Below are 26,512 nucleotides of genomic sequence, written 5' to 3'. Positions count from 1 at the left end.
TTCATACGAATACGTTTCATGCAAAATGACATTCGGTGTTTCTGTAAGCCTCCCAGACTAAGCTAACATTAAAAGAAAATTGTTTATCAAGAAAAATATTTAAATATTGGTTTTAAATTTTTCTTCATAACTATGTCTACTCTATTATGAAAGAATGCTGAAATACATAGGCATAGGTATTATTAATTTATACAGCATCATAAACCATCAAATACAAAGCTATTACCAAAAGATATAAACTTTTCATTAAAAAACTACAAATCATTTGCAACTACCAAGAAAATAAATCATCTCCTCAAAATGAGAAAGAGAGGTTACTGCAACAACAGTTCTTCATTACCTATATGTCTTAATTCCTTATAATTCAGAATATGCATAAATAGATGAATGGCTTTTACTCAGAAAGCACCCACAGTGGCTTTTTGCACTGCTCTAGCCCTCTACAGTCGTAGTAAATGGTAGTATAGTGTTTGTTTCCTGGTGAGAGTGTGAGGTAGGGAAACAACTGAAATAGAAATGCATCAGTCAGTAGCCCTAAATGCAGGTGCCTACTTACTTCCAATCTTGCATTTTACCAGCGATGGCAGATGTTGCCTGAGACCTAACAGGCCCAGAAGTTGCTTTGACTCTAATCACTACCTGTGTTAAATACAGAACTTGAGCCTTATGTAATAATATGAAAAACTTTTTAATGAATAAATAAAACCAGCAACGTTATTATTTACAGTGTATAATGTCTGGTAAAGCAAAGAGGGAACAAGAATGGAAATTTGAGATATGGCCACAGAAAACAGTGAAAGGTAAAAGGTATATATTCTTTCACCCTAGAAAGCTGGAAGAGAAATAAACGATGACCCAATATTACAAAATCCAATCTAAAAGTGATTAGAAGCATGGCAAATCATTACACTATCTCTTAAGAGAAACCACGGCCACATATGAGACAGCTGTAATTGGAAACAGAAGGCCACTGAATGTTCAAAGGGCAACATCATTCAATTAAAATAGGCTTTATAAAGAAGAAAAAAAAGGCAACCAAAAAAAACCCCAAAGCCTCAAAAGAACAAAACAAGCCAGGTATCAATGAGCTAGAGAGAATAAGGATAGGATCCTAAATAAAGGATGCTGGAGTCCTAATTGACAACAGGAATGTGAGCCAGCAGTAGACTCCTTTGGTGAAGGAGACCAGCCACATCTAGGACCGTATCAGCGAAAGTACTGTCACCAAATCAAGGGAAGTAATTAGTCCTCTCTAAGCAGTTTTAGGTCCACAACCAGAATTTTGTATCCAATTTTGCACTCATTAGTACAAAAGAAACTCTGATGTACTGAGTATGCCCAATGCAAAGTCACCACAGGTGCTCCTGATGTAGAAGGAATGCTCAGACAATTGGATTTACTTAGTGTAAAAGAATGCTAAAAACTGTAGAGGGGGTGAAGATGGCTCTACTGCTCTCAGTGAGTTCCCACTAGGCAGCTGAAAAGATGGAGATATGCTCAGAAATCCACAGTGAAAGAACAGAAGGCAACCAATATGAGCAGCAACAATGGAATTTTTGATTAAATAACAGTGCAAACAAACAAGCTGTACAGAGAAGTCATGGTAACTTCATCCTTTGAAATACTCAAAATTAAGGCAAATATGATCCTGAGTGACATGACCTAGCTTTAAAGTAAAATCTAACTTTGAAATCAGCCCTGCTTTTAGCAGTGCCCTGCAACTGTCACTTCCAACCTAACTTATGCTATGATGTTCCTTAAGTTTTTTCAGCTGGAAAACAAGGATTTCAGGGCATGTCACTTAACATACCTCACAGAGCCATGGCTGCATAGAACAAAGTGGACCAAGTTAAAAGAGAAATAGCTGCTGGCTGGTTTATTTTATTTCTTTAATAAATTATTCTAAGAACTTAACAGTGACAGTAAAATACATGATGGGTATTAAAGCAATGCACATAAATTGGGTGAGAGGAGAATTTACATATGCCTGATACTTTACCAAAATGGTGAATTCTTTTCAGTCCAGTTATTTTACTTCATGATACTCTTGAGGTGCTTTACAAACCCTGATTCTGAAGTGATTTATACATGTATAATATCCTATCTGAGTAAAAACGCCTTAGAATCAAGAAATTTTACCACGGTTATGAGTTATTTTGATTACCCAGGTTTTGCATATATTATGATATCTAAATCTAATTAAAGACTTATAGGGTGCTCAACACAGGCTATGCATAACCCATTTCTTTTTTCCACATAAGAAGCAATTTTGCAAGATGCTGCAAAACCTAATCAGTTACCTTTTTATTTTCCCATTCTTTGATGGAGCTGCTCTGTCCAGTAGGAAGCTGCAGGATACCATCTGTACCAGCAGAGAGTAATGGAGGCTGAACTTTACTAAGGATCTTTGAGCAGAGTCTGAGAGAATCAGTAAGCTCAGACAAGTGCAAAGTGTGAAGATGGCTTGTCAATGCAGAAATCATCCTGAGCAACAGCTGAGGCAAGTGTTCAGTCTGTATTTCAATGTAAGTCTCCTAGTAATAGGAGTAGTAAAGTAATAATAAAAACTTGTTAATTGTCACACCAAATTCCATCCTGAAATTTATTTTCTATAACAGAGCTACCTATAATTTGCTTAACTCTGTTCTAAACATACTGAACATGAAAAAAAGGAAAATTAGTATCTTAATATCCGAGAATAAGAAATACATGCTTTACTAAAAAATACTAACAAAATTAACTTTAAAGTTGGGTAACAAACAAATAGAAATATATTTAGCTCTTTTTCAAACTAGTACATATTGTTCATTATACAACAAATACATTTTAAAACATCATAAGAAGGCTGAAGAATGCTACTATTACTTTATTAATCTTAAGATAAAAGTTTAAGAATGAATGATAAACAAGTTAAGAGCTAAAGGAAGAACAGGCTGATTGCCATACCTGACACAGCACTCTCATACTTCTAGTAGGCTTTGAAATGAGAAAGCAAAGAATTGAGGAAAGACAGCTATAGAAAAAACAGTTCCAACAGTCTTTGCTACATTAAGCAATGACAACAGAAAAAGAAGGCACATCTTATCATGACATTTGAAAGGTCCTTAAAAGAGAGCTGCACACTTAAACTAGCATATCAAACTCCAAAAGACTATACCTGCAATGAATACACAGAAAAGAAAATGAGGACAGACTAAAATTTTCAGGTACAAGCATCATAAAACCCACTTCAGTTCTGTCTAACCAGTCTATCAAGAATCATACAACAAACCAAAAACTTCTTTTAATGTCAATTTATGTCAATATATTTTCAGGAAAAGCAATTAATAAAGCATACATAGTGTTTCTGCAAACCATAAATATACAGAACCCCAATGTCAGTAATGGATAAAGGAATTCTTACCAAAGAAACAATATCCAACAAAAAATCCACTAACAAGCAGAAATTTGTCAGAGGTAACTCAGATTGCTCACTATCACCTCCAGGCCCAGTTTGAAGTCTGGCATGTAAAGTCCTCCTGCAAAATTCAAATGGAGTTTCAAAATATTTTTCCTCCCCCTTACATTGACCATATTTCTGTAACTTAATGCAAAGCTGTATATATTGGGTGATAATCACTATAAACCAATAAGCAATTTCTCATTTTGCTGTTAAGTAGCTTATTTGGCCCCATGCCATTCTTTCAGAAAAAGCAGCAACCAGCCTTTTGGTGTGAAACAGTCAATCTTCATTTGTAAAATAAGGAAATTCAAGCTACAGAAAATTGAACATGGAAGACAAAAAACTAGATAATACAGCAACTCATGCAGAAAAAAATCCAAACAAAAACAAATCTCCAGATTTCATTTGTTTATGATGCAATTTTGTATCCATGTTGACAGTCACACTACTTATATGTAGTGAAATACTTACCTATATGTTACCTGGCTGTAGATGACTATCCTTATGTTAGCAATTCAGCCCAACACACAAAAATCAAGTCACAGACATCTAGATCAACCCCTCACACTGAGCAGGACTGCTAAAAACACTAGACAAATTTGTCCACAGTTTTGTCTAGCAGAGTTCTGGAAATCTCACAAGAAAGTTCCACAGCCTTCCTGGCTTCCACTCTTCCACCTCTTCCACTGCTGCACATATTCTTAGTAAAGCTTTTCTCAAAGTCCAACCTGACCACTTGAGTGAGCACTTGTTGCTGTCCTTTGTTTTCCATCAGCTGTTGTAAAAAGTATAGCCGTATGAATTTTGCAAATGCCTTTCAGGAAGTCATAAGGTGCCATTTAATTTCCCTCTTTGCCAGGCTAAACCAAACTCACCTACCTCAACCTTCAATGCAGTGTCCTATAACTGACCAGCTTAGCAGTTTCTCTACCAGAGTCTCTTCAGTTTCTCAACACTTCTCCTCAGGTGGCGTGTCCAAAGCTGGACACAATATTCCACGTCTGTCTTTAGAAACACTAAGTGAAAGGAAAAATAACTTCCTTTCACCTGCTGCCCATGGTCCTCACAATGTAGCCCAAGACACACACACAGTTAGCACACTGTTGGCTCACAGACAAATTCATGTCCAAGTATCTTAATATTTAATAAAGAAATTCCATAAGCAATGAAAAAAAATTATACTAATTTAATTTGAAATCTCTATATCATCTACCCCTTGCCACAGCAAAAAACCCTGCTCTTCTGTGGTCCCTTCATCCCCTTCCCTCCTGTTAATATTTTCAACTTTCCCTGATTTATGGTTTGCTATTTTCTCCTGTAGCCCTGCTTGTCATGCGCAGAATCCCCACCCTTCTTTTTCCCTAAAAGAGCAGGACAAATGATGACACACCAGCTGTCTGGCAAATCTGTCAATTTTACTAAAAGTGATTTGTACAATGAGTAATCCTGTACTGGCCAGACAGAACAAAAACTAGCTTTGAGGTCATTTTGGAGTCTCCCCTTCAGTAGAGGGGCTAATTCGGTCTCTTGATTTAACCCAGCCCCTGAGTTTGTGAGAACTCATGTTGCTAAGACCCACAATCACATCTGATGAAAACTGGACAAAAGGTTGAAGTTATAGGGATGGGAGGAAAAAAATACTTACAGGCTTAATGATCTCATGAGACTGACTTCTTTGAAGAAAAAATGTATACAAAACAAAAATTAACTTCAACTTCACCCATACGGAGATTAAATATTATCACCTACCTACAGCACTCTTCAAACCAACGAGCAATGTAATCCCACATATAATAAGGCTCAAAGGAATTGAAAAGAAGATTGGCAGTTTTAATCAATTCTGCTGTTTTCTTGTTTTCTCTCAGTTTGCTGAAAGAAAATAAAAACAACATTTCATATTTTTATACTTATTTTTCAAGTTATATAACTACACATCACTGTGAGTTATCCACTGTCAAGTAACACTGACAAATGATCCTCCTCCCATCCCTACAAGTAGCTGTTGCTCAAGGGCTCAGGATATTGGTAGGCTGCTCATATCAATGTCTTTTCACATTTGCTAGGTTTCTCCTCTATCTTTTCTTTAATATTTGTCTTTTAACCACATTTTTAATAGATCTGTTTTTACCATAATTGTTCCTACAGCTGTTCCCTCCCCTCTCCAGCTTTGAACACCTCTGTCCTCTCCACCTTCCAAAATATTAAATTCAAATCTTCAAACTCTATATCCCACTCCCCGGCTCTCTTGTAGCAGTCTTCATTTTTCGACTACAAGAAAACTCAGTCTATTTTGTTTTTGAAGAACACCAAGAATATCACAATCAATCAAACAAGCATTTTTGTCATGGATAAAGAATAAAAATTATGCTAAATATATAAAAAATGAAAATAATAAAGCCAATCACTTCACACCTTTGCAGTGAACACAAGTTGCAATCAATGTTAATAGATCCTGTATCATGCAGAAAACATGTTACAGTCCCACAGGCTTCACAGTAATGGTTCCAGCAACAAAGATCTATTATTTAATACCAAATACATTATACTCATTATTTACCTGCTTAGCTGTGTGTGATCTTTGTTGAAAGATGGTTCTGTCTGAAGCTCCAGCTCTGCTTTGCACTGTGTATACAATGTTCGAAACACTTCAATCAATACATCCTCCAGGATGGCAGGGCCTAGGGAGAAATACCAGCAGTCACACTCTTGAATTATAGCATTGCCAACAGTCCACAGCTGAAAGCTATTGAAATCATTAGCTAGCTTTAGTCATTGAGACCACAACATTTCTTCTGGTTCAATCTCAAACTACCTGAATGTCAGAAGGTTTGGTTTGTTTGCATTCCAGAAGCACTGAGACAGCTGTAGTGCCTGGGAGTACACAAAGCACAAGCCCCATGTTCAATATGTGTACAATGGCAGCTGGTTACAAACACACCAAGTTCAAAAGCTGTGCAGTCGCAGCAGTATACATCACGTTCAAGCCAACACACCCTTTCTATTAGCTTAGCTCAGTAACATGTAAATGGACTTCATGGATTCTTGATCAGAGGTGCCTTTCAGACAAAACACTCTGAAACACTCACCCCCCCTAAGCTATCTCATGCTGTTAGCATATGGACAATATACTCAAATATTTAAATGCAAATCCAAGATAAAATATTTTGAGCATCAACCTTCTTTTTAACTTGAGACAGGGTTTTTTTAGCTCAGGATATAGTCTACAGGGTACTTTTTAGAAGTATTTTTGAAAGTATGCAATTGCAGCTCAAAAAGCCAACTGCAGCCTGGGCTGCATTGAAAGAGTGTGGCCAGCAGGCCAAGGGAGGTGATTCTGACTTTCTACTCTGCTCTTGTGAAACCCCACCTGGAGTACTGCATCCTTCTTTGGGATGCCCAACACAGAAACATGGACCTGCTGGAGCAAGTGCAGAGGAGAGCCACAAAGATAGCAAGTGGGCTGGAACATCTCTCCTATGAAGACAGGCTGAGATAATTGGAATTGCTCAGCTTGGAGAAAAGAAGGCTTCAGAGAGACCTCATTGCAGCCTTTCAGTACTTAGATGGGGCTTATGAAAAAAAAGGGAGTGAGATTTTTTATACAGGCAGGTGGGAATAGGACAAGGAGGAACAGTTTTAGACTGAAAGAAGAGAGATTTAGATTGGATGCGAGGGAAAAATTCTTTACCCAGAGGGTAATAAGGTACTGGAACAGGCTGCAGAGATGCCATGGATGCCCCATCCCTGGTAGTGTTCAAGGCCAGGTTGGATGGGGCTTTGAGCAACCTGGTCTAGTGGGAGGTTTCTCTGCCTGTGGCAGGGGCGTTGGAACTAGATGATGTGTAAGGTCCCTTTCAATACAAAACATTCTAAGATTCTATAAATAGCTCCTCCAATTTCAGCTAAATCTCAATTTTGAAGAAAAAAAACCCCAAATTATTTTTAAAGGAATTTAAAAAGTAATCCTGCTTGAGATACCATTTACTTTTTTATGTGTTTCCTAGTCTTACTGAGCTGCCTTCAGTAAGAGTATGATTAGGGAATTAAGCAAAAATTAATAGTTAAGAGCCTTCTATTCTATCTCATTTTGCTGAAAGAATACTCAAAGCTCTGATACTTCACGAAATCTTAACATAAACATTGCCTTGGAACATTTAGACTGATCCCTAGAAATCATAAATTACAAGGAAGATAGCAAATTTCTGACAGATATTTTGTTCCTTGTCCAGACCAATTCTTTTCTTTAATTATTGTGTTTTTATGGTTTTATCATCACACCCTCAAATCTGATAATGGATTTTAAAAATTATTTTTTCGGTCACTTTTAAAACTGTATTCCAAAGAAAAAGGCAAGATATCCAAGTCTTAACTGTAAATACTTTTGTCCCATAGTCCTCAGCCCTTATCTGCTAAAGAGGGTATTAAACACCTTATATAGGGGAAAGGAAAATTTAAAAGAAACACCAAAAAAAAAATCCCAACAAACCACCCACAAAACCAAAAAAAAAGATTTGCTTCCTCTGCATAAATTATTCTGAAAAAAAATTAACTGTTTTATTGTTAATATTTATCCTCTCTGCGTGTATATTAAAGAAAGAACAGGTTATTCCCAAAAGCAATAGCTGAGATATATAATGGCAAAAGTCATTATTTGATGAAAGAAATGAAAAAGATCCAATCTGCACTTCTTCCAACACACACTCAGTTCTCCCTATGACTTTGACTTATTGTTTCCTCTGTAGAAAGCAAAAGAAATGGCATTTGGTAAAAGGTAAATCCGATGAATGCATTAAATTGAATACAAAACATAGATACAGCTTGGAATATCTAAGAAATCTGGGTAACCTGCCAGTACTAAGCATATAACTTACTCAATTTGATAATAAAGAGAAAAATTTTCAAAGCAGAATCACATGAAACAAATTAAAAAGAGTAAATTAAATGAAAATTACCCAGTTCAGGCTTATCCAGCAAACTGATAAGAATTCGAAAAGGCTTTAAGTCTTGCATTAATGTGCTTTCTTCTCCCTGTCCATTAACTTGCAAGATTCCAACCATTGCCTACAAAGAGCAAAAACATATCAGGAAAATAAAAAGAAAGCTAGAAAGCAATAAAAGCTGCACATAAAGAGAAAATTCTCAGTAGCTGAGACCATTATTTCATCTCACTGCAGCTCAGTCTCCCATGATTATGTTCTCTCAACTTTGCCTTCGAGAACATTTCTGCGGAACAGAACTTGGTAAATTATATTTATTTAAAATCAAAATAGAGCATTATAAGCAGGTAACTCAATATTTCTTAAGAATAAAAGAGAAGACATAAGCATTAATGAACCAATTATTTGAGAAGATAACGTAGGTAGATATTAAGGGCTTAATAAAACACCATCTGTCCTATGATATACTCACTTACATGGATGAAAACTTTCTTTACTAGATAGCAATGACAGCTTTGAAATAAATGGGAAGACTGAGTTTCTATACCAAAGCAGGTCAGGGAATCAGCTGCAGAATTAAAAAAAGCCCCATGAGATGACCACAGATTTTGCTTAGTTTTTGGCCTGGCTGATTTGACTGTCAGAGCTAGTTTGTTTCTTTTACAGTTTCAAAAAAAAGAACAAAGAGGAACAAAAAAGAAAGATAAGAAAGACCCATGAAAACCAGTTTGGCCTTGCTATCTGCTACAAACCAAGTATTATCAGCAAGTATCTTAAAAGAAAAATCTTCTGTGCTTTCATATAGCTTTAGAAGGCCAGAATTTTCAGTACATTGTATCTGTGAATAAGATATGAGTTGACTGGATAAAACAAAACACAAACAGACTGCTAGAGAATGAGGCAGAAAAGAGCAATGCTTTTAAAGTCTTTCAAGAAAAAGCAAGACAGCTTTTAGAAGCCATTTGTCATTTGTCTTATGTATAGACAAGGTACTGATTCTAATGTCCATACTCTTTTTAGACAGAAAAGCTTTATTGACACTGATTAAGTTTGAAAGATGCACAGATTTAAACAGACCTTAACTATTAACCATGCCTAAATGCTGCTGAAAGCTCACCATGGGTTTTTTTATATAAGGTACAGGTGAAACTGCAGCTCATTCAGACCTCTTTTTTACATTTGAGTAATTTCAGAATCATCTGCTAAAGGAGGCAGAAGGGTGATAAGAGAAGAATGAGAGAGTGCCAGTGAGGTCCTTGCTGCTAGAATACTGGAATTCTGAGGTCTTTTCCTCATCAGTAGAGCAGCAGATCTCACAACTTTCAGATAAAACTGAAGGTGCTAGCTCTGTGCTGGATGTCAGCTTTGAACTGGGATGAGCTGAATATTCTTGCATCAGCTACTACTGTTAGAATTGCCACTCTCATTCCCATACATAACATCACAGCTCTGACTCAGAAAAATCCTGACCTTATCAATTTGCCTTAAAGATAAAATGTCTTCCTGACTTCAAGATCAGACTCACAGAAGTTTAAAAGACATCTGTATTTCGATTACTGTGAGAAAAGCAACACAGTTCTTAGAACCAGTGATCTCAGCTCACATAGGAAGGCTTTAAGGGTAAACTAGTTTAACTGCCAATTTTCTCAGCTATTCCTGGTGCCAACAGAGAGCAGAAGATGCTCCCTTTTCCTAGCGGGGAAAAAGACCCTTTTAACACAGAGTTTGAGTGCCATCTGATAATTTTTTTTCTGATTCCCAAGACACAGAGGCGTTTCCCATATCTACAGAAGAGAATTCTACAATTCAGTTTCATTAAAGAATAGGCTCCAGTGTGCTGGGTTCATAATCAAGTAACATCCACGTAGGCTTCACTCATTGTGAAAAAGGAGAGGGAGAATCTAATATTTGTTATGTTCATTCTGCTATTCCAGAGGTCTTCATTTTTCCACTGAGAATGTTTCGGAAGAATAGGACACAAATATCACAAAAAGACAAGATTACATTGTCATATAGCATTGGCAAGTCAAAAGGTAAAGTTACAGCAACTTTGATCAGCATCTGTTTATAAAAATATATGCCCCAAGAAAACTGTATAAATAAAACTGTATAGCTACCTGGACTAACATCTCCTTAGAGAAGGTGTTGAAATAGTAAGTGGCATGCTCCTCGGGATTGCTGTGCCTTGTACTTCTGGGTCCTACAAGGGCACCATTGTTATCAAAACCTCCAAGCAAACAAAAGACAAAGCAGATAAATATTTGCAGTTTAACAGAATACATTGCCAATTTCTTTAAACTACAAATCAACACACTAGCACTGATAACTTACCAATATGAAGTCCAAGTCATGTTGGCAAGAAAAAGATGATTTTATAGAGTTTAATAAGAGAAACTAAGTTATATTTTCACACAAGCAATTTGCACACAAATAAAAAAAAATTAGTTTTATGCAATATTATCAATCAATTACATCTCACACAACTGAAAAACATTCACAAATGCCGAAAAACCCACAATCCTTAAAAGAAAGACACTAACTGTCACATAAAAATATTTCAACATTCATGAGAACACAAAATTCAGTGTTTTAAGTATATAGACATGATCATCAAAACAGTGACATGTTAGAAAGAATATCAGTCACACTACAAAAAGTATTTTTTTAGTTCAAAATGACACTAACAAGATGGACCTTTGTATTTTAAGTTTCTTTTTCTTTTCCCAGTAAGTTTTTAATTGCACAAAAAAATAGGTTTAAGGATGAAAAAAAAAATCTATTGGTTAACAATGGTTAAGATAACCTGATTTGAGGAGATGTATGTGATTTCTATTCATAGAGAATGTTAATAGGTCACCTCTAGCTGTAAAACAACAGGAAGGAATAGCACACACCAGAATTAAATAATGCCATGCAGAACAACAGAATTCAGACAGTCTTTCAACATAACTGATCTCCATCTGCAATGTCTTATTTTAGGAATAGAATATCATGATAATAGAAAAGCAGCACAAATGCAAAAATCCTATATTGTCAGAAAGTCTGTCTAAATATATAGCAAATAGATGAAGTAGTTGTTCACAACACAGGACATGGAAGTCACTGTAAAAGTATTCTCTGAAGCTGTATGACTTTCAGTGGAGACTATGTTCATGAAATAGCTGCAAAAGAAGATTGCACGACTAAAAAAAGCAGCATGATATTTTAAATACATAAAATACCTTTTTCAATAATAGCAAAAGACATATCTAATCCATCGAATTTAATGAAACGTGAGTGCAGTGTTTAATCTAGAAACTATTTCTTCCCCAAATTTGAAAATGCAGGGATGGAGCATAACATTGCATTTCATTGTCTTTCTTTAAAAGATGAATCCTTTGCAAGTCAGTGTCATGAAGAATGATTAACCAAAGAAGCCAGCATTTTCTCATATTTAACTTCTAAACCCCTGCAGCTCCTACAGCAACAGAACCAAGCCTCTCATGCAAAACATGGTTGCTGACTTCTTCCCTCCTCATAATTTCAGCTCTCTTTCAGGGCCCTTTCTACTCACATCCTTTCTCCCTGGTCACCCACAGGCTACCTGCCTCCAACATCTTAACTATCAGCTGGGCAAGGTTCTGGGTAGCCCAAAAAGCACATATGTGCTTGCTGGTGAGCTGGGAAGCCAAACAAAGAAGGTAACAGCAGACTGTAAAACACATCAAGTAGTGAAGCCACTTCATGTTTCTCCATTCAGTCTCCAATTCCTGGGACACGCTTAGGAACTCCATGATTTTGACTTCTTTCAAAATGGGTTTAAAGAGTAACTGATCAGATTCATATGACCACAGGCTTCATTTCCATAAAATAACAAGGCTGAATATGAGTAATTTTTTTCTAAAATCTTCTAATTTCTGGTCTTCTAACTATTACTCGAATTGTTAAGAGCCTTCTAATAGCTATAATTCTTTGCTACCCTCTTCTAATTACATGCTGGTTTTGTATAAAAATTGAAATTTGTACTATATTAATTTTATGTCATTTGGTAGAACATTTGTATTCCCAATTGCTCAATTTTTACTCCAGAAAGGTGTTGAAAAGTGACTGGTGATCTGCTAATTCAACCAGGCAAAGATCTAGTGAAGTTTAAAGTTTGCATACACTAACTGTAATATCAATGCTCTTCAGCATTCTTTTCTATCTTCTATACTGTTGTGCTCCAACTACCATTTACACTCTATAATACCTATACTCTGTTTTCTCCATTCTATGTTTTTAGAAAAAGTTTCAGAATTTCCATGAGCCTACTACACCAGTCTCTACCCTTGAATGTGGCCCATAATTGCTGCTAGAGGAAAATGCATCAACAATTTATATGACAGGAATGAGTTCCAGGATGATAGTCTTCATCTTCTATGTCCATGGAGAAAGAAAGACCTTTCTGTCTTATGAAAGAAATTGAGTATTTAATTTTTCCAAGATTCCTTCTACACAGTAATGCAAATACTGATAAGGAAGACACAGTCCATCCTCCACTTTTAGTGGCCAATGGAATGAAATACAAACCTACCTAGAAGCCATGCATAAAGCCTTCGGTTGAGTGACATATCCCTGCGCAGCACTACGTGAAGGGCTGCTGACAAAATTCTGATCATGTCTGGACGCGTTGCCTGAAGAAGTTAGAAACACATTTAACTGTGAAAAGTAATGTTTTTTTCTATGTTAGCAGCTTAATGTTCATTAAAACCTAGCTAGTTTCAGGTTTTGACATTTCTGAATTCTGCGCAGGACAAGAAAACACAATCTTGCTCTTAGGAAACCAAAATATGATTATTGTTTGGAGCAGATACTATATAATAACAGACACCCTTTAAAAACAGCAAAAATAACAGATTTGACTAATAGCTCCTTTTTATTACAAGACATTTCATATTACTATGAGGCAAAAGCTGTGGAAGAAAATTCTTGAAATCCCAGTTTAAAAAAAATTAAAGTACTTTTTCAGTTTCTTACTACATTACAGGCTCATGTAAGTTTTAATATTGAAAAAATGTTGTATTGATAATTTCAACATTTCAGTACCTAAAGAGAGACACTCCAATTACTCCTATAGTAACTGATAAATGTGAGTGAAGCACTTCCCCAAGCAAGAACATAGCTCTTTCGTACATAAAAGTGCAGGTTTTTCCTAATTTCTAACAATGAGAATCAGTCTTGTATAAGTTTTCCTCTAGGAGTTAAATAATTCATGGATCATTTAAAAACAGGACATAACTAACAATAAATGCAGTCAAAAAAAATTATCTAGAAGTTGTAAGGTCTATCTCTCACTACTTCTAGGGCTAATCACTCACCCAAAACCAAAAACCATTTTCAATTCTCTAGTGTTCTGAATCTGTTGTGCTAAGAGGATTAACTTTTGCTTATTTTGAACACTGGGAATTGGAAACTTGCACATGAACAGGTAATTTGCTTTCTCACCAAACTGGAGCAAATTAAAAGCTTCTGCATAAACTAAACATAATTCGAGCTTACATACACAGAAGTTAACTTTAACTTCAAAGTTAACACATCAAGTTAAAAAGCAGAAGAGCAGAGATCATGACATGAGAATAGCCAAACCTATCAGAGAAACTCCTACGTGTGACTCTTGCTGAAGCTTGGAGAAAATCATTAACAAAAACCAACCAAATACTGTTACTGACTTAAGAAGTTAGGAATTTGTTGATTCATCTCTCATGTTAATAACCTACCTGGCTCATGTGGAAAGGAAAACAAAAAAGGATAAGGTCCAATGTGCTCCTCTGTACTAAAACACTGGTGTCTTGCACTGAAGTGCTTACTGCTTCCACCTGAAGTAATGGCAGACCCCCCCCCCCCCCCCCAAGAATAGTTATTTATTATTTTAAGGAGGTAGATATAAGACAGCATTCAAAAATAACAACAGTTATTTATAAACAGTGATAAGTACTAAATGAAGCTATTTTAAATTTTGAATAATGAAACAAGACAAAACAGAAAAACTAAAAGTTACACCACTGAGGAAATATAAAATCAACAGATTCCCCAAACGGCTTTTGCTTTTTGTATATTACCAATGAATATCTTAAGTTTAAAAGACAAAATTATTCTCTAGTTTAAAAGACAAAATTAGTCTCTAGTTTAAAAGACAAAATTAGTCTCTAGTTTAAAAGACAAAATTAGTCTCTACTTCTTTAAAAAAAAAAGGAACCAAAAATTCCAACAAAACTCAATCACTTTTAGCTGAAGCATGTAATGAATGGAAAGTTTTACACAAAACCTAAGCAGTTCTGATACATTAATTCAGCTTTGAAACACTCCTACCATACACCAAAACCTCAGTTCAACTGGAGCTATAATAAACATGCATTTTATCTCTTCAAAGGCTAAGTTCAAAGATAGAGAACACATTTAAATCCCTCCCCAAATACATTACATAATAAGTAAGTAACTTCAATGCTGTTACTTACTTATTATAAGTTTATCCTTCCATTAAAACATTACCATTAATTCAATGTCACTGCCAATTATGTAGAGCTGATCCTCCATGGAAAGCTTCCTGTTCAGATGGGAGAGGACATAAGTGATGCCAGGCAAGCGCACTGCAGGGCTGGTGAGGAGGCTCCCCCAGAGAGCACTGTAGAACGCTGACTGATCCACAGCTGAAGCAACTTTTTCCAGCAGTGTGTTTGTCCTGCAGTAAAAGCAAGTCAGCTGAATCAGGGCTTATATCACAGCTCTTGCCTCTGCCCCAAATTTTAAGTATTAAAATTAATTGTTAGAGGTCAAAACTTCCTTTTGAGAGGCCAAGAGAGGCCCAGTTATACACTGAACCTTATAATGCAGCCTGAACAGAGCAATCCAGCTAGCAAGCCCATGGACCAATCTGGCTTGCAAAATGCTTTTGGCTTGCCCACAGGTTCTCTTTATATATTCCTTATGTACTCCTTATGTTCAAAGAGCCAAATAACTCCTTCATCTGCTGCTTAAAGCCAAGTGTTGCTACAGACAGAGGTTTCAGACAGACACCAGGAAAGCATAGCTACTGAAGAAAAGAATCAAAGCAGATGGCTTTTGCCCTCTCATTCCTTGCACTGAGTCCATCTGGTAATAACAAGGCATAAAAATACCCCGATTCTTTGAGCACAAGCAATCCCCCTGTCCTCATTTCCTCCAGCTCATGCAGCAGCACCTCTACACCCTCTGGCAGGCCCCAGGAGGCAAGCTGGATAGACCTTGTTCCCCGCTGCAGTGATGCCAACTACACTGTGTGTGTGTGTCTGCCTACACAGAAATAAGAAAAGACAGTGTTGAATTGCTCTTGACATACAAGTTGTGAAATTCAAGTTTCTGAAGTTGGAAATATCTAGAATATGTAAGCATGTGAACAATTCCAAGAATTCCAAGTGATGGAGTGTAACTTCATCCTTTAATATATTAAGATGTTACCTCAGCAGCCCAGATGCTGCAGCTATGTATGCCAACCCATATCAATAGTCATAGAATTGTTTAAGTTGGAAAAGACCTTCAGGATCATGGAGTCCAACCCAACACTGAAAAATCCACCATTAAACCATGTCCCAAACTGCTCATCTACATGGCTTTTAAATACCTCCAGGCATGGTAACTCCACTACTTCCCCGGGCAGCCTGTTCTGACACTTGACAACCTTTTAGGTGAAGCAATTTTTTCAAATATCCGACCTAAACCTCTCCTGGAACAACCCAAAGCCATTTTCTCTTGTTCTATTGCTTGCTACCTGGGAGAAGAGACTAGCATACAACACTAAATCTGCTTAATGCCAATTCCCTTTCCATAACTACTAGCAGGAACAACTAACAGTTCATTTGTCCTAATTAACGCTAAGAACCTCCTACCACACCATTCTGTTGCAATATGACAGCATCAAGTTAACAAGCAACACCCTGAAAACAATAAAATCCACAAACAAATATGTAGTGAAAAGTTACAGTAAACACCCCCAGATGAAGCATATCACCTTATTAACATAAGTATCCTTACCTTTCATAATATTCTGATCCCTCCTCTAAGCCAGGCAGAATCCCAGTTAACAGTCCTTGCAGTCCTGGTTTCAATGTTTTCCCCAAAGGGAGGTAATAAATCTCATACAGACTCAATAATGTTGGCTTGACAGACATAGCAGCATTGGCAAGGAGTGGAAATAGTCCAGAACTGTGAAAAATAAATTTCACCTTTTTTAAAGAAGTTTCTCATGTGACAATTGTTTTTCTCTCTAAAGACTGCTATAGGCACATTCAGTATAGTTATTATAAGCATCAGATTTTTATCTTAGAATTGTGCATAGGCATAGACCACCACACAATATGACTGCCTTTGGATGGACAGGTTGGTACCCCAAGGCTTATGACCTTTATTACTATTGTGATAACAAGCACTGAAGGCTTAAGATGACTGTCTTTCACCAAAAAAATAAATATGATAAACCAGAAGCATCTCTGCATAACAAAATGTTAATTTTGCCCACACTGAACCACATCACAATGAAAATCGTATTTAAAAATACATTTTCTTTGCACTTATTAAGAAAAAAAAAACAAGCCTGGATAAAAAAAATTTGAGAAAATTCATAGAAATAATTTTCTGAAAGAAAAACCATGGTGTTTTATTTCAGCAAGTAACCTTGAGGTAACTGTTAAGTGGCATCAAAGTATATATGTACTTTGGAAATTTGGAAATTCAGTCTGAAAGCAGATTCTAAAACTAACAATAAACCCTATTTGCAATTCTGTTCATAACACAGCCTGTAAAGGACTGAAAACACTGGAAGTATGTCCTGAATTTACTTGAATGTGAGTGTAAGTTCATGGAAGTTATAAATATGATCTCCTAAGAAGTTGCACGGATACTAAATAATATTTGCTACTGCTACTAAAGATCATAAATGATTACAAATTGTACTAATAATCAAATGCATGTGAACACAACTTCAATTTTCAAAATCATTGAGGACTTGAGTTAGAAGACCCGGACATATGAAGAAGAAAATCAAAGAACAGTAAAAAAGGTAATTTTAAGGAAAGGGTCTTAAACTGTACACCTAAAAATTTACTATTAAAAGAAATATCTATGTAGATAGAATATCGTCCATGAGAGAGGAAAAAATCCTACAAAACTTGCTTTAAAATAAAAAACTTTTGGTGAAAATGTTTTTTGCCCATATCTGTCTAGCAGAAACCGTCCTCTACCATTGTCAATTGGCTTCTTTTTTCTACAGAAAATGTCTTTATGTTCAATAAGCAGCCCACTAACCCCCAGTCATTCTTTGTAAGGCTATTACTCACACTTCAAGATCTGACGTTCAGACACTGGCATTCTGCTTTCATGACAAATACTGGAATCTTTGATAATGCCTTAATGTGAATGTCTGTCTTTGCCCTAGCAGCAGTACAATAGCTTTTAGTTAGATTATACAAGGTAGCATTTTCCATTACCCTAGAACTTACTGTTAATGAGATCTTGCAGCTACTGAATCACCGTACAAGCAAAAAAAACATGACCTATAGGTTCATAGTGTCTTTTAAAACATGTGGAAACAGAGAACCGAAATACTGCCCTTCTCAATGTGATTATATATATACATTGTGACCATGCAAGACAGAAGAGCTGATGCTAAGGCGTGGAATTTTTTTCCAAGCATTAATGCACACCTTTTCTTCCTGAACAGAATTCTATTCTGTCCTGCTATTTCTCAAACCAATGAAATTTTCATCTCTAGGGACAGGTAAAGATTAAGAAACGTGTGACAGTGTGCACACATCTCACTAATCATTATATAATAAATAACTTAATGCCTTGCCCACCCCACCCAATTGAAAATATATGCCTCATAATGGAGGTTTAAAAATCAGTATATGCTGACTAATCTTAACTTTTCAAGGGTATCCTTCCTTTTCATTATTATCAGTTCCACAGACTGAGAAAAAGTTTGTACTTGCCCCCCATGCTAACAAAATAAAAGCTTTCTGTTCTGTCATTTTGATAAGGTTTTTTTGCAACAAACTATACTCAGATTCTTTTCCCACAACACTTAAAATAGTAAAATATAATGTTAATACAATGAGGTGCTAACTTTTCAGTTACTATACATATGGCACATAGAGGCAGAACACTTCATTTCAACGAAGAAATAATAAATTCCAGATTTTCTTGCACTAAATCAGTTCCCAACAAAAATTTGGTGATCTGTTTCTCTTCCGTTACACAATATTCAGAAGAAGAATACTAGACAAGCACCAATAACATGAGGGAAAGAAATTGGTTCTGATAGATTCTTGCTATATAACCAAGTAATACTGTGAATATAAAATGCAGGAAAACAAAAGGATCTTGACTATGCATTTGGAATGGAGTTGTTTAAAATATTGTACTATTGTACCTGTAGAGGAACAGATCTTTGGCCAGGCGCTTGGGTCCAATGATTTTAAAAATGATCTCATATGTTTCAAGTGCCTTGCGATGAACCCCTCCCGGCAGAGCTGGATGCAGACATTGTGCCAAGCGTTTGCCTATCGTCAACTTTTTGGGTACTACCTGGTACTTGGCATTGTTCTGTAGCACCTGGTAAATCAGCACAAAAAAGAAAAACAGCACAGAAGATGTTAAACATCAAATGCACATTTTATAAAGGAGTTCCTGGACGTGTTTCATAAGTCACCACACAAACCTAGGTTACAAGAAAAAAAGCCAAGGCCATTAAAATCTACTGTGGAGCTTTTTCTTTGCCATGCTTTTTACTTGTACATGCATTATAGGTAATATTGCCAAGGCAACTTCACTGGTAAAGGGCTTCTTGCCTACAGCTTGTCCATTTGTCATTTACTCATCCATTTAAGGACAAAAATTGCTATTTCCATTTCATAAAATCCATTATCACTGGCTCAAAGAGGACTATTAAACTGTGGGCCACGAGTCTGGGATAGCTTTAAGAGAATGCCATAGAGTGAGACCACGTACAAAACTTTACCACTGTCTGAAACTATGCAATCACTTCAGGACTGGAGAACAGAGCTGTTTTTACATATTTTGATCTTTTTTCTCTATATCATAGCCTTCACATTGCACAAACATGCAGGAAGAACTGCTACAATAAAAAGAAAAAGAAAGAAACTAGATTTATACAAACTCAAGATGCCACTTCCAACTATAGTGTAATTTTCCTGAGTGGGGCTGCCTAGAAACACATACAACTGACTAAAACAAGATTTTTATGAATATCAGGATCTGTATGCATTTGTGAAGTGCTATTAAAGATTAAAATGATGTTGCCCATTAAAATTAACTGTTAAAATGAATCAGAACAATAGCATTCTCTGGTCCATGAATGATTTGAGTCTCATTTTAAAACTTATGCTTCATAAAACTACTGCTGATATTTATACCAGTTACTGTTTTTCACATTATTTCTATAACACTGAACAATATTAGAAATAAATGTTACTAATAAAAGAGGTGTTGCATTTATTTCCACTAGAAATGTAAATAACTTCTCCCTTCCAGCTACAAAGGGTTCAACTCTAGAAAGAAACGTGTTTTGTTTGCTCCTAGCACACACCCAACATTTGGCTCAGAGTGCTGCAATATTTGCAAGAGACGGCTGGAACCTTGCACTTCTGTATTGTTACACCAGTACCTTTTGAAATTCCTGAGTCTTTTTAAGAGCACTTGCCAGGCATACCTTGTTTAGCTTCCCAAGTGCTGATATTAAATCTGCCCATTCACTGGAATATTCAAAGTTCTTCAGTGCTTTGTCAACAGCGGCTACATAGTTCCTGTACTTGGAATCAGTCAGTAGCTCCAGCTCCTCCGTGTTCATCCTCCCACGGTGTCCCCGCTAGAGACCAGCTTGCAATTCATGTACAGACATTACCTATTCAAAAGATAAAAGAAAAAATCCCTGAAATGATTGTTAAAATATGTATAAAAAGCATTACATTTTCCTCAAAGACATTAAAAAAAATCTGAAATCAGGTTACAACAAGCCATAAACAAAAGCTAACATATTGTAAACAAATATTAACAAATATTTAACACATGTCCAACATCAAGTCCTACTAAAAAACCCAAACAAATAGTAAAAAATCACAACATCCTAAGCCAAACAAAAATCCCTAGAAAAATAATGCCTTTTCTCTCCCAAAAAGCACTGTTTGTTCTAAACAATGCAACAAAGTGATTTTTCATTTTCTTTTTTACTTCCTCTGGGTCCACCACCAGAAACCCCCATCTTACAAAAACCAGCCTTTCTGCAAACAAAAGACACCAATCTTTCTGTATCACTTCCAAACAGAAGACAAAACTGAAGGATATATACAATAGTTACACACTATTCAAGAGGACTTCTGTGGATCAACACTTCCTTTTATAAGACTTGCTATTCTAATCCAGTGATGCAACTCTACTTTGTTTTTATATTATTGTCATCCAGGCACAACAAAAGTACATGTTTACCAGTGTTCTGTAATCATAGGCTTTTGCAATTTGTCCAATATATTTTCATAGTGTGGTAGTCTACACCAAGTAATTAAGATATTTTAGTTCCAGAAACACCACCCTGTACTTTTATAGGTCATAGACTACTTTTTTTTAATAACAGAGGTTCAATAACCTTTTAAAAGAAATGAGTTTTTAAGGCTTTTTTTTTTACCCCAAGCAAATACAACTCAACGAGAAATGCTACTGCAGCACATCTGTGAAAAACGCAGATTTGGTGCCGCTTTTAATGGAAACCCAGAGATTACATCCCACCAGTGATGATATGCACTTTGTTTTATTCTTTGCAGAATTCTGGCTATTTCTTTTGTATCATGTTGGATAGTTATTGGGGGAAACTTTTTGGGATCTTTTTTGTACTTGGCTTCAGAAGAGACTTCACTATCAGCAGATGCTGTTCTCTTCTGTCTCGATTAAAGGGAAATGGAAAGAAAATCGTGCGCAGAAGTGCAGGCAGAAGCATGACTGAAAAACCAAACAAAACATGGAACAGGATAAAGAAGCAGTATTCACCAGACTGTCTTCCAGGTATGGTAAGGAAAGTTGCAAGAACTGAGAAAAACAAGTAGCAGACAAAATGAAAAGAGCTGGATGGAAGGAGTGAATAAAAAGGCAATAAAATTACAAGGTTTCTGCTCTCTTGATTCTGATGGCAGACTAATAATGACAAACTGTGTCCAAGACAGAACAGAAATGCAAACCATTATTTAAAAAACATATTCTGAGTTTCAAATTGATATATTTCACAATATCTCACTGGCATAAAGCACTTTCAATTTAAAAAAAGAAAAAACCAACCCTTTTCATGTGGTTTCATTTTATAATAACCAGTTTTGGATTAAATCCCAAAAAAGATCAGGTTTGTTCTGGAAAACCTGTAAAATGCCAACAGATTTCTCAAAGAGACAGCTGCACAACCACCAAAGCTTGATTTCCAAAAGTGAAATAAAATATTAACACTGAAAAAAGAAGAAAGAACCAACATATAAAAGCAGCACAATTCAAATTTTTCCAGGCACAGTGGATGGAGAAAGAACTTGACACAACAAATAATTCTTTTTGAGTGAAGAATGCATCAGAATCCTTTTCATCCAGCTAAAGAATAAATGCAACCACTTATGGTGGAGTGGAAGACAGGGCTCTGTCTTCCTCAAGTGCTTGAAATACCTGAGAGCTGAGAGCAATCTGATAAATGATTATCAAATATTAAACAAACCAGGTAGAGCACAGGGTTAAACAGGTAGCTTCCTTTCAGACTTAAAAACCAATCAGAACAATCCCTTAACTTTGAAAACAAAATACATTAATATCTTTGACTGAATAACTGCACTTTTAGACAAGTCTACTGCATGCTGGCTGTGCAAATGTAATTATGAAGTTTTGTATAAAGAAGAAAAAACATACTCTGTTTTCTTACTACTCCACAGTTATGGTCTCATTTTTCTATCTTAAAAATGTTGGGTTTTTTCAAAAAGAATTTATGCAAAGAATTTCTTGCATACTTTTTCCCACAAAGAAATCATAAGTAGCCACAATATGTGAGGCACCCAGAGAGGATACTACGCAAATGTTAAGTATTATTTTTTGCAAACCTTGGAGTATTTCTATTCTACAATCATTAAAATTACAGGAATGCCAATTGTTATGTGTTCTCATGCATAAAAATAAACTTGTTTACTATGGTTTTCTTTTTGTTTAGTCTGAAGATATTCCACAATGTAGTTTTTAATCCTTTCATGCTTCCATAATGTATTCTTATCAATACTTTCCTGTTCTCTTCCTTTATAATAAAAATGCAGATTTAAAAACATTTGATTTTACAGCTGGTATTTCAATATAATGTAAAGCTTGGTAGTGTCTATTTCCTTCTAAGTATCACAGCCTTACACTTCCATGGTTCTCTACTTTGAAAAAATGAGTTCAATAATAAAATTTGATAGATAGAAATTGAAAAATAGCATTTTCTGCTACACCATCACACAGCCTACAGAACAAAGCATTTATCTTGTCATTACATAACCACCATTTGGCATGAGGGCCAACGTTCCTTGCAATGTTCTTTATTTGTTTCTCTTTTTAACAAAGATATGAAGAGCACCATCCTTTGGGGTTTTATTCCCTTTTTGTATACCAGAAGAGATGAGCCAAGCTTCTCAGATTGAAGGTTAAGCCATTCTCATAAGTCTGGCATAAGCAATCACTGACCTATTAGATGGCCATGACTTTTTAAATGAATGCCAAAAAGTAAATATGCTTTCTGTCCCATTGCTTATTATCAACAAGGAAGAAACTAAGATGTACTATACACTTTCAAATAATATTATATAATTATATTTAAATCATAAGTGATTGCACAAATAGGTCATGACACTTACTACCTTCTACTTTGCCTTCTAGTGTGGATTAAAATATGGATACCACTCGATTCTGGGTATACCTGGATGTCTGTGGAGTCTTTGCACATGAGTCTGACAAGGACAGCAGGTGTCTGGGGCTGTGGCTCTTTAGCTGAGGGTTGTGCATAGTGTGTTCCCAGAGCAGCCTTCAGTTCCCTTCACTGATGAGGTGGTATTGGTTTTCCTCCAACTCATGTTAAAACAATACTGCTTCAGCTGTGTTTCCAAAGCAAGTACTCATTCTTCATAACTGTTGTACCTAAGTGCCTTCTGTCTCACCTCAACACAAACTATTCACCTGTTTAAGAGGCTCTAAATGTTCTTCACTGAAGCCAAAGGAATGTGGAGAGGAACAAGAGCTTCAACAAATCAATTCCATAAATGCAGCTTTTATCTAGATTCTGTTCTGATTCAATCACAAGGTTAGAAGACTTGCTTCATAAGCTCTCCCTTATCTATTTTACCCAAAAACTCCTCTTCAGGTTTGATTTGCTACTACTCCACTCTTGTATTTTTCAAGCATCAGATAATTGCTCTATTTGTATGTTTCACACCAATCTGCAATACTGAAATACTGGTACAGATCCAGTGGCTGATTGTGAAATCTGCATACATCAAGTCACTTCAAGAAATCTCAAGATTTGCTCCAAATACTATAAGAATCTGAGCTCACAAGCTTGCTTCTTTGAATTCCTCAGGGTTTCTGCTTTGCAATGCAGTCTTCCAAGGCATTTTTTAAATTGTGTACCATTTCAAAGGTGGCTATGGGATGTACAGTCAAAGAACTAGTAGACAATTAAAAAGCAGATGACAAAAATTTCTAATTTCACTGTAGTGCTATTGCTTTTTAAGCTGTGTATAGTGCCCACATATTAAGCCAGCAACTGCATAAAAACATTTGTATTTAAATAGACTCAATACAAACACAGATTTGAATACAAAGAAAACAGAAGCCTTGTCATTTGGTAATTTATTATGCTTTGCTTCCCCTCAGAAGCATTTAACAACATGAATAGCAAAATAAGTCTTGCAAATCCCACACCAGTCTCTTCTGATAAAATTCATATACAGAAAATACATACATTCTTCTATAACCACAGATAAAGATTTTCCAATTACAGCTAATTACTCTGTTCTCTGATTCAGAATTTTTCAAACAGGAATCTCTGATGTTTTCTGAAGAATAAGAATCATTTGAACTTGTTATTTTGGCCAACTGCTATTCAGTAGAATAAGGAAAGAAGAGTCTCCCCCAGACTACACAAACAAACAAAAGAAAAGAAACCCACCTAGCAGTATTATTAACTGTAACTAGCCATTATGTCATTAGTATCCTTCAAAAGCCTACAGCACTTACTAAGATTTAATATTGTGATTAATAACTTCTCAGTACACTTTTCTACCTAGTCATATTCACAAGTGGACACAGCACATTATATTTTTCCACAGAAAAACCAGATCTGCTTTAGGTGTTCAAATTTCTTTCACAACAAAATTTAGTTAAATCAAATCTGTATAATAATCTGCATTACACATACTGGAAACTTCTAAACCAACACAAGATGTTTTCCTGGGAGTTATTCTCACGTCAAAAAAGTACTAAATGCAAGAAAACCTATGGCTTGTACTACAGAGCTTAGGTACCCAGCTGGATGTGCACCCTCCTTACTTACAAAGCTACAAAACAAGTTTATTTATTATTACAGAAAAAAAGCAAACTGTCAGTAAAAAAAAAATGAGTACATTTTTCCATCTTTTCCATGTTCTTCACAGAAAAAAGACTGGAATAAACCTAAGTCTATCACTGAGCACAGTCTGATGCAAGTACATCAGGTATGTAAAATGTTCTTTCTGCTATTCCTGTCATATGGTCTTCCAAAGGGTAGCATACACCAGACAGGAGTTCATAAAGAGGAACAAGGAACAAGGTTAAAAATTCATAAGGTACGTACAACAAGCCTTCTAAGAATTCAGATGCTCTAGTTACTACTTAAGAAAACAAATTTTTAATTATAAACAAACCCTAAATTAATATGCTTTAGAGAACAATTTATCTGAAATTAAAAAATTATCAAATCTATGTCTCTTTGTCAGAGGGGAGAAGAAAGTGATCAAATACTTCTCACTCTCATGAACAAATACATGTCTCTTCCAACTGCCTCTTAAAAGCTGAGATTAGGGTGACATTTTTACCATTCTACTCATTTCTATTTTATACAGCTTTTCAATATATAACAGGTGAACTATATAAAAGGAACAAAACAGTTTCATTCTATTTCACCAGAATGAAATTTTGATTTTGACTCCAGACCCACCAAGAGAACACTTCTGATTCCTTTCAGCCCTTGAGCACCATTGCCTGCATACTGCTCAGGACTATCTTGGTGTTTCTGGCAAAGTATAACCGACATCATCTTTTCTAGAGTTAAGTACTTTTGCACTTCATGAATGCCAGAATTTTACACTTGAGTCTCTACTTCTAAAGCATCATTCTTCATGAGATCAAATCACATATTCAGATTTCACAGATCTGAACTTATGTCACTCAGTAAATGAAAGATGATAATTTGCCTCTTTCTTACAACTCAGGTCAACCATTAACTATTTTCTTCTTAATAAAATAACATTTCTCCATTTTTCCTTTCTTACAATAAATGATTCCTGAATTATCTATGTAATAAATTACAGCTTAATCAGTGACCACTTTACATCCAAAAATCAACAAGGCTCCAGATAGCCTCGCTTCTTATTCAAAATTATGCTAAACATCTAACATGTCTTACTAAAAAACAGATGGTAATTTAAGTCAGAATTACACAACACAGAGAGAAATGGGAAAATGCTTCCTTGAAATTGTGGTATTCTTCAACAATTTTTTTTTTTTTTGTCCCCTTCTTCCCTTTGTTGACCACTGTACTGGAACAAATAATATTCCAGTCTAAATCTAGAACTGGTCACTATTTCCCTCATATTAAATTACACATTTGAAGAAAAAAAAAAAAAAAAAAACCAAAAAACCCCATAAAATTTACCATTCATTTAATCTGAGAAGTATTCAGAGTGTTGCCTCCTAAAACTTTATTTCATCTCAGCTCACAGAGTTACCATCCTTCCACACAACCTAAATTTTGGCAGCAACACATCCATCAAAGAAGTAAACAATTTGACTAAAGACATTTTAAAAATAATTATTTCATTCTCAC

At 35.7% G+C, this 26,512-nt stretch overlaps 1 protein-coding gene across 6 annotated transcripts in view; it reads right to left on the bottom strand.

Annotated features, from left to right (window-relative positions):
• Positions 1–26,512, bottom strand: part of DOP1A (DOP1 leucine zipper like protein A) — a gene marked incomplete at its 3' end in the record, with an annotated part of 59,702 nt that overhangs the window by 28,308 nt on the left and 4,882 nt on the right. For 4 of the 6 annotated variants that reach the window (XR_014616049.1, XM_084203070.1, XM_084203073.1 and 1 more), the window contains exons 2-14: positions 20,099–20,290; positions 18,800–18,981; positions 16,405–16,575; positions 14,887–15,076; positions 14,115–14,213; positions 12,932–13,031; positions 10,497–10,606; positions 8,395–8,503; positions 6,000–6,120; positions 5,192–5,311; positions 3,404–3,518; positions 2,947–2,976; positions 2,301–2,534 (exon numbers count right to left, since the gene is read on the bottom strand). Coding sequence is in view for 5 of the 6 variants with exons in the window: in XM_084203070.1 (XP_084059196.1) it covers positions 2,301–2,534; positions 2,947–2,976; positions 3,404–3,518; positions 5,192–5,311; positions 6,000–6,120; positions 8,395–8,503; positions 10,497–10,606; positions 12,932–13,031; positions 14,115–14,213; positions 14,887–15,076; positions 16,405–16,575; positions 18,800–18,981; positions 20,099–20,236 (1,719 nt within the window). The remainder of the gene's footprint in view (positions 1–2,300; positions 2,535–2,946; positions 2,977–3,403; positions 3,519–5,191; positions 5,312–5,999; positions 6,121–8,394; positions 8,504–10,496; positions 10,607–12,931; positions 13,032–14,114; positions 14,214–14,886; positions 15,077–16,404; positions 16,576–18,799; positions 18,982–20,098; positions 20,291–26,512) is intronic. The other 2 variants (XM_084203072.1, XM_084203074.1) reach the window with 1 other exon arrangement.

This window comes from Fringilla coelebs (assembly GCF_963513975.1).
Source record: "Fringilla coelebs genome assembly, chromosome: 3".
NCBI classification, from domain to species: domain Eukaryota; kingdom Metazoa; phylum Chordata; class Aves; order Passeriformes; family Fringillidae; genus Fringilla; species Fringilla coelebs.
This window is presented reverse-complemented; position numbering and strand designations above follow the sequence as displayed.